This window comes from Zonotrichia leucophrys, chromosome 5, assembly GCF_028769735.1.
Source record: "Zonotrichia leucophrys gambelii isolate GWCS_2022_RI chromosome 5, RI_Zleu_2.0, whole genome shotgun sequence".
Classification (NCBI taxonomy): Eukaryota; Metazoa; Chordata; class Aves; order Passeriformes; family Passerellidae; genus Zonotrichia; species Zonotrichia leucophrys.
Genome location: NC_088175.1, coordinates 28,338,301 through 28,347,417, shown reverse-complemented (window position 1 = coordinate 28,347,417; position 9,117 = coordinate 28,338,301). Strand labels below are relative to the sequence as shown.

Sequence of the window (9,117 nt, the reverse complement as noted above, 5' to 3'; positions counted from 1 at the left end):
AGTGTCTTGTCAGTGCCACCGGTGCTAAATTTGTGGCAGGCTAGTCACATCCATGTGACACTTCAGAAGAGGCCACACATCACCTCCACCTCCTGCCTTCCCCTCACTTCCCCCAGAGGTAGTCCAACTTCTGAGCTACAGAAAAACAGAAAGCCCTTTGTTATTAACAACTAAAGCAGATCCCAAACCCCATTACTAATTAGTAAAGATGTGCTGTAATTTAGATCACCTTGGATGGTCTTTAGGTCATTCACAGGTGTAAAGTCAGGAGGATTAAGGGCTTATAATATTTGTCTGGTACGGATGCTACCAATTCCAGCAAAAATAATGGAGCTAGCTTCTTGGGTTTCCTGCCACCACAAAGTACACACATGCACACACTCTCTATTTTATGAATGTTTACATACCCGAGCTGCCAGGAATCTCACTCCCGTTGCTTCCCACCACCTTAACACACTTTCCTGTATCTCTGTGAATTTGTTTTCTCACCGAGCAGCTGGTAATATCCCTTTTGCCTGGGAGCAGGCAGAGACCTGACTTTCTTGGGTGCCAGAAAAGCCTGGCAGAGGGCGCACCTACAAGCTGTGGTTTCCATCTCAAGCCATTTACACCTCCCAGTGGCTACCCAGAGATGTTCCATGGAAGAAGCGCGAGGCCAAAATGAAAAGAAGTATTAAAAAGTTACAGACAGGTGGGGAAAGGCCACGCTGACATCCGCCTACTCCCCCTGAAAGGCCACAGAGTCTGAGGAGGTGCCTGAAACAGAGGAAACATCTACACCCGCATGCAGAGAGCAGCAAAAGGCACTTCCACACCTACACCTCCAGGGTCACAGCCAACAAAAATAGCATCAGACCCAAAAGACATGTATAGAAGAGCGACTGCAGAAAGCCTTGGCTCATTTTACACCCCCAGCAAAAATAAAGTCAGGAGGTTTGTCCTTCCTCTGTTCCCACCCTCTCTACATCGGAGCACTGCTGCAGACAAGACGTGTCTGTTTACCTGAGGATTCCCATGGGAGCAGGGGAGTTAAATGCCCAACTCATCTGAAACTCACAGGGGAAAACGTTGCTTGTGACGAAAGCACTTCCCTTTCCTACCTTGAAACTTTGGGAACTGAGTGGTAGGAGGGGGAATAAACCAAAACACCCCACCCCCACCCTGTTTTCAACAATTCAGGCCTTTTCATACTCAAGTTCTTGCTCAGTAACTCTGACGCAAGCAGATCTGCAGGCTTCCGACTGCCAAATGGCTCCAGGTGAGGGGAAGTGCAGGTGTCTTAAGATAGCAACCTTGTTCTTTTGCCACAGGAGCTGCACCATCATCAAATATATTTGTGGCAAAGCTGGCACTTGGGTTCAGTTTACACTCAGTGCTCAAAGTAACCTCTTATTACCCTGGCGGGGAGTTAAACTGGGCGCAGCGTGCAGCCAGCCCATGACACCGTCCCCAGCCCTCAGCAGAGGCCAGCGTGCCAACCCGTGCTCAGCGGCTCGGGGACAAGATAGTGCTGATTTGAACATCCCAGTGCCAAACTGCATCAGACCAAAGGTCTGCTGTGGCTTTCCTCTTACCTCCAAGAGCTGCCAATGCTTATGGGGGAAAATGGGGATGAGAGAGTGATACTTTTGCTGTGCATTGTCCAGCAACAAGTCGCAGAGGTCTGCCTTTGCCTTTAGTAAACCTCCAGGGACATTTCCTCCATAAATTTGTCAAATTGCTTTTTTGACCCAGTTTATACTTTTGACCTCTACAGCATCATGTGCAAATGAGCCCACAGTTTTATATACACACACGCAATTGGAAAAAGCAATCCTTTAAATCTCCTGCCTTTATAATTTCATTCGCTGCCCCCTTCTTCTTCCCCGCCTTCTGGCCACTCTGGCCTGTTTCAGCTCTCGTGCATGAAAGTGGTTCTTAATTTCTCTGCTAGATGTGGGCACAGGTCTAATGCATAATCTTATCCCTCTGTATTTTGTGACAAGTTTACAATCTGCTTGCATTTGACCCAGAGAAGGAGAGGGCTCCAAAAGTGGCTCCTGTGCTGAGGACAAGTTTGAGAAGGGCTTGGGAGGTTCAGGACATTTTTTCCTGCTTCCCAGGCCCAGCTGTAGTATCCCAGCTGGAATGTGCTGGGCCTGGATGGACTGAGTCACACAAGAAGGCTATTGAGCATGGCATTGCACTCATTCACTTTTTCAGTAATCTTTAATAGTTGACTTTCATTTATTCATTTACCTATCTTTATTCATTTGCATCTATCAAAGTTCTGGCACGGCTCTGGCAGGCGGTGTAAGGCTCCAATTTTTTAATTCCTCTGCTCGGTGTGAATTCATGCCCACACAAATTCCCACTCTGGCCCGGAGGGCTGTGACTTTTAGCCACGAGGTGGGGTGAGCAGCTAAATTCCTGAGCTGAGCATGTGCGCAGGCAATGCAAGGCAGACCACCATGGAGTCGGGCTTTGCCAAGCTAAATCACTGGAAAAAATTCCTTCTCGGCTTCAGCCTTTGCCACTTGATCCGCGGAAATGTGCAGCCTTAAACCCCAGGTTTCCAAAACAAATGCACCCGGGACAAGCGAATAGCGCAGGAGCAGCAGGGGCAGAGGGCCGGGCTGGCGGAGGGGCTGCCGGCCCTGGGCTGGCCCCAGTCCCGCTCCCACACCAGCCCCATGCCGCCGCTGGACGGCAGGAGGCACGGGCAAAACCAGGCTGCGAGCGACTCGGTAGTGAAATAGTTATCTCGGCTGGCTCTCTCCGTAACTCTTGGAAAGTCCCCGAAATGACGTTTCTAACTAACAATTAAAATGGGTTTAATTATAGAGAGGCTTAGAGCCCTGGGAACAAGCACCATCTACAGAACGAGTAAACAACTGCAGAAAATAATAGGTTGTTTGCTCCCCTGTCTACTCCTCACTTCTGGCCAAGGCGAGGGAAAAAAAAAAGAGACCATAAAGAGAAGGAAATTCGAGGAACCTGATTGCTCTCCTTAAGGAAATAATAATAATGATCATAAAAAAAAAATCTGGAATTGCCCGAGCCTGTGGGCATTTCTCTCGGTTGGTTATTTTGGTTGTTCTTGAAGACCAGAGGAGGGGAAAAAAATCAGCCGCCAGCGCAAAGTCCAGATGCCGCGACTCCAAAGCAAACAGAGGAGGAAGTGGATCATTTGTTTGAAGTTTCGGTGCGATGGCCGCTCGGGTCAGTGCTCTGCAGCCCAGGACAGGGGTTTCTGTTCTCCCAGCCAAGGCGGAGCGCAGCGGAGGAGCAAGAGCCTGTAGGGCCGGGGCAGGGCCCCCGCGCCCACCTGCGCAGGGAAGCGGGCTCAGTTCCATTGCTCAGCCTGGGATGAAACACCGTCTGAAGTTACAGCTGGGGCTAAGGGGAATAACTGGGCAGAGACTGAGCACTGAGGCGCCCTGGCACTGACAAGCTTTCAACAGTTGGGCTCATTTTAAATTTTATATAGAAACTTCCACCACTGTCCCCCTCATCTCTGCCATACCAGTATCACTATGAATCATTGAATCATACTTTGTTTACTAAAACCTGGAACAGGTCACCTGCTTAGAGACAATTTCTTTTTTTTTTTCTGTTTTTTTTTCTTTTTTTTCAGTTTTAGAATGTTGAGTCCAGGGGCCTGGGAGAAAAGGCAGAATTTATCGAACAGCCTTTTAAAGAGCAGACACGCATTTTAACACCTTCAGTTGCTGGGGATGTGAGCTATTTCCCCTTGCAGAGAGTGCCGGGTTTCAGTAAAAGTTTGAAGGAAGGAGCAGGGCCCCGCGGGAGGGGAGCAGGGCGGGTGCCCAGCACAGAGCCCTCCGGGGCTCCGCGGGGTTCGGCTTTCCCGCTTCCCGCGGCAAGTGTCCGCGAGCCGCAGAGCCGCCGCCCAGCGCGGCCGTTGGGCGCGCGCCCGCCGCTCCCCCCGCGCGGAGCGGAGCGGAGCGGGACGGCCGCGCGCGCCGGCGGAGGGGATCTCGCGCGCGGGCGCGTGCCGAGTGAAACGCGCGCACGCACCCACGCGGACACACGCGCACAACGTGGACGCACGCGGACAAGAGCGCGGGCACACGCGCACGGGGGCGCGCGCGCGGAGACGCGAGCAGAAACGGACACGCGCGCACAGGCGCGCGGACTCACTTGGTGCGGCCGCACAACCGCCCCCTCCGGCGCAGCGCAGCGCGGGGCAGGGCGGGCCCGGCCCGGCCCGGCACAGCCACCCACCCGCCCGCCGGCCGCTTCGCGTTCTTTTCCCCCTCCCCCCTTCCCCTTGTCCCTCCCCCTCTCCTTCCTCCCGAAAGTTTTTTTGGGCCTGCCCGCCCGGGTGATTCAGTCGCAGTGTCAATCACCCTGCCCTCCTCCTCCTCCCCTTTCCCGCCGCCGGCTCCTCCTCCCGGGGGTAAGTCACAAACTTTATAAGTTGAGCTTTCCGCGAGCCCCCTGGAAGCGGCGAGCGGGCGCGGCGGCCGGGCGGGCTGGTGCCGGTGTCGGCGGCGGGGGGAGGCTGCGAGCAGGGGCGCTGGAGGCTGTGCCTTACCCACGCCGTGACTCCTCGTGTCCGAGTGCCGCTGCCCCACTCGCTTCCCCCCTCGCTCGCCGAAGATGTCCACAGCCCTGGTGTCGCCCACCATCTTCGACTTGAGCGAAGTTTTATGCAAGGTAAGGGCGCCGGCGGGGGTTCTGCCGCCAACTTCGGGGCTTTTTAGCTTCCTTCGGGTTCGAGTTCGGGCTTCCCTCTTCCCCTCCCCCCCACTTCGTTTTCTGGTTGTGAGCGAGTTCTGCGCCGGGACCGTAGGGCGCAGGGCGGGAACCGAGCGCGGCCACCCCGTTTCGGGACGCCGGGGTCTCTCCCGCCCGCGTTTCCCGCCTCGGTCGCTCCGGAGGAGGAAGGGTGGGGGAGCCGCCCGCGCTCCCGGCGGGCTCAGCCGCGGCGCCGAGCGGGGGGGCCGGATCCTTCCCGTGCCCCCGGGGCCGCCGCGCTTCAACACGCCCGGGCGCGGCGCGGAGGGCGGCGGCGCTGCCGCGGGGCCGGGCGGGGGACGAGCGGGCGGACGGGCGGGCTCCCTCCCCGCGGGGCTCGGCCGCCCCTCGCCGGCCGCGCTGCGGGAGCGGTTGGGCGGGCGCCGCGCCGCGCGCTGCCCTTCCCGCGCGCCGCCGTCCCCGGGGGCGCTCCCGGTGCAGCGCTCCCGTCGCGCGGGGCTTCGCGCGCCCCCCCGCGCCGCGCGCTCGGCCGGCCTCGGGAGCGCTCCGCGCCGCAGATGGGTGGGCCGCGGCGGGGGGCCCGAGCCGCGCGTGGGGCGGCGGAGGCGGTGTCGGCCAGATGCGTCTGCGGGGGAGCTGCCGGGGCAGGGCGGCCCCCGCCGCTCCCCGGGCCGCGGCAGGCAGTGGGTGCCCCGCCGCGCTCTCGGCGCCGCGTGGGGATGTCGGAGGAGGTGGTGGCAGTAGCAGTGACGTGACCGGCTCTTGCTTTGTCCCCGCAGAGCAACAAGATGTTGAATTACAGCCCCTCGGGTGTCAGCGGGTGCCTGCTGGACAGGAAGGCGGTGGGCACCCCGGCGGGCGCGGGTTTCCCTAGGAGGCACTCTGTCACCCTGCCCAACTCCAAGTTTCACCAGAACCAGCTCCTCAGCAGCCTGAAAGGGGAGCCGGCTCCTATGCTGGGCCCCCGCGAAAGTCGCTTCCGGGACCGCTCCTTCTCCGAGGGTGGCGAGCGCCTACTGCAGCAAAAGCAGCCCGGGGGACAGGTCAACTCCAGCCGCTACAAGACGGAGCTGTGCCGCCCCTTCGAGGAGAACGGCGCCTGCAAGTACGGCGACAAGTGCCAGTTCGCCCACGGCATCCACGAGCTGCGGAGCCTCACCCGTCACCCCAAGTACAAGACCGAGCTATGCCGCACTTTCCACACCATCGGCTTCTGTCCCTACGGGCCGCGCTGCCACTTCATCCACAACGCGGAGGAGCGCCGCGCCGTGGCTGGGAGCCGGGAGCCCGCCGTCACCGACAGACCCCGTCTGCAGCACAGCTTCAGCTTCGCCGGCTTCCCCAGCACTGCTGCCAGCGGGCTGCTGGACAGCCCCACTTCCATCACACCGCCGCCCATGCTGAGCGCCGACGACCTGCTGGGCTCCCCCACCTTGCCTGACTGCGCCAGCAACCCTTTCACCTTCTCCAGCCAGGAGCTGGTCAGTCTCTTTGCCCCCAGCATGGGGGTGCAGGTGCCCAGCGGGAGCTCCCCCACCACCTTCTTGTTCAGGCCCATGTCCGAGTCCCCCAACATGTTTGACTCGCCACCCAGTCCTCAGGACTCCCTCTCTGACCAGGAGGGCTATCTGAGCAGCTCCAGCAGCAGCCACAGCGGCTCAGATTCCCCTATCCTGGACACCTCAAGACGTCTTCCCATCTTCAGCAGACTCTCCATCTCCGACGACTAATCTGGGGTTTATTCTTGCCCCTCCCCACCTCTATTACAATGTTAAGCTGAACTCCCCCCACCTTGGCCCCAGTAGCCCAAGCTGGATGTTAACATGTCCACCTGCCTGCCTGATACCCGCTGGCTTAAACCTTAAGTGCCAAAATTACAATGAGAAGCAATAACGTTTACAAAATTAGTGCCTTTTAACACTTTTCACTGTGACTGTATTACCTCTCCAGCTGCAGAGGGCACCAGCAGCTCTGTGCACTTCCAGATGTGCAGGAAGTGTCTGAATCCGGCTCCCTCCACTGGCCACAAACTGCATCGCCCTCTCCCAGTCCCTTCCCGACTGGCCAGTTTCTGCTAGGCTGCAGGCATGTGGGCAACTGTTAACATCCAGCCCTCTTTCTCCCCTCCCCTTAAAAGACTAAATCTTGCCTGGATCCGCTCAGGTCTGCGGGAAGAAAAGCTGAGAACGGACAAAGATTGTAGCATGAGTGGGACTTTGACTGGGAGGAAGAAAACAAAAGAAAAGCAAAAAACAGATGGACTATGAGAGACTTGATTTTGGTGCTAAAAGTTCCCCATGTATACATGTGACATCTTAAAACAAATAAAGAAATAGAGGGGTGGGGCTAACAGAAGTCATTCCACACACACAAGTTCGTGTAAACAAAGTTCAAGTAGACATAGCTTTAATGGTTTTGCTCTAGAGTACTTTAGACCTATCTTAGAGCACTCACGCCAAGCTTTTTATTATTTTTTTCTGGGTTTTTAATTTTGTATAACTTTTCAGAAATTGGAGAGCAAATTTTGCTTGTCACTGCACAACAATATAAAAAGCTTATTTAACTTATCAAAACGTATTTATTGCCAAAACCTTTGCTTTTTAATTTTGTTCATATTTATCGGGATGATGAATCCATAGAATATATTCTTTTATGTTTAAATTATGATCTTCCATATTAATCTTAAGATTGTGAAGTGTCTTTTTCCTTTTTTCCCCACAGTTTAATATATTATACTACAATGACATTTTTTGTAACTTTACACTTTTTTTGGTTATTTTATTTTAAAAAATGAAAAATTAATTTAAAAAAAATGCAAAAACTGTGTTTGGATTATTTATTTTAGAACTCCCTCCCCCTTTTTTTGTGTTGGACTGCAAATGGAGTTGTTGTGCATCTTTGCCTTTTCTCTTCTCCTTCTCTTCTCCTCTCCCGGGTCTTGCCTACCTGGGCTTTAGAATGTACATACCTGAGCTCTGTTGTGAGACAATATGGAAGGAAGACCTTTTTCTTCCTCTTACTGTATAGATTCTTCAAGGAGAAAAGCCTTGGGCTCAAAGTGCCTATCTGAAGACATTCCAAATACAGTTTGTCTTTGCATTTCTGTATTCCAAGTTTGGAGTTTTCCTTGCCAAGGTGAATGGGACTGGCACAAAGAGAATAATGAATGTAATTTTTTTTTCCCCCTGTTACTGTTCGCTACACTGCTTTTTCTTCCTCTTTGTGTGAGTTTATTTAAAAGAGAATCTCTTTTGTAATGACTGTTTGCAGTTTAAATCAATAAACCCCAAGTTTTTTCAAGAAACTGACAGTGGAGCTGGTTTTACTTGGAAAAATCGAGGGGCTGGTTTTAGACAACCCCACAAATGCAGGTGCTTCCCTTCTCGACCCTTGAAGTGCCTGCAGTGTGCCCAGGCGTCCCTCCATCGTTCCTCACTGATGCAACGGGTCAGCTGTGCAAGTGCTTGGGAGCAGATCAGTGGCAGCAAATACCTGCTGTCACCTACCCTGGTGGCCTCTAACCTTCTCTGTCTCTGTGGAGTGCTCGAGTCACTCCGTCTGTTCCTGACAGATTCTTTCTGATGAGCATGGCTTAAACCTGGGACTGGCTTTTGTTACTTGCGTGTTTTGTGTGTTCCTGCATAGCTGCTTCCTCTTCAGGGAGGGCTTGCGTGTGTTTTGAGTGAGGCTAAAGTGGGATGTCAAAGTGTTAGATGTACTCCAAATCTCAGTCCTGGCTTCTTGGTGGTACTGGTCTGCTTGCACAAAGGGGCTCTTTGGTGCTTTGTGGGGGAGAGGAACATGAACCCCCAGTGAAGGCCCAAGTGTATGCACACATCACCTTGCTATTGCATTCAAGTCCTTACATCTTGAAGTATCAGCAATCCCAGAAACTTTTCAGGTCACTGATTTTGTTTAGGAACACATCCTTGCCAGCAGTGCTCATGGTGTTAAGTCTCATGTTTTCACCTTTGAGCTCTTCTATGGAGCAAGGTTTTGCTTCCAAACAAAAGGCTGAAATGTTGCTGCTGAACCACCAATCCTTCAGCTGTCTTAACATGCCTCAATGTTCAGATTTCCTAATTCATGTTGGAGTAGTTCCTGCCAAACAAAAGCTGTAGGATACCTCAAGGCTTATGCCGGTGAACCAACCTTCTCTGCTGTTAGCTCTAAGCACTTGTGTGGTCTGGCACTAAAGGTGAGCTGGGTGGAGGAAAGACAGAGGAAGAAGAGTGTTGCTGACGGAAGCTGCTTCCCTTGAACACTACAAAAGCTATGGGGAGTTTCTTTGGCAGATACTGATGTAAATTAGTGCACGGTGTGGTCTGCATGCTGATCCCTGAGAGAAAGAAAAGCCTCAGGCACAGCTTCAGCTCTGCTGGCCTTCAACAGTACCTTTGACTGCAAACTTGC

General features: G+C 54.0%; 1 protein-coding gene across 1 annotated transcript; it reads left to right on the top strand.

Moving 5' to 3' along the window:
- The first annotated feature begins 4,341 nt into the window (after positions 1-4,341).
- Positions 4,342-8,008, top strand: ZFP36L1 (ZFP36 ring finger protein like 1). Its single transcript, XM_064714441.1, has 2 exons — positions 4,342-4,662; positions 5,484-8,008. Exons 1-2 carry the CDS (start codon positions 4,606-4,608, stop codon positions 6,432-6,434), a joined length of 1,008 nt encoding a protein of 335 aa, XP_064570511.1. The 5' UTR covers positions 4,342-4,605; the 3' UTR covers positions 6,435-8,008.
- Positions 8,009-9,117: the final 1,109 nt, after the last annotated feature.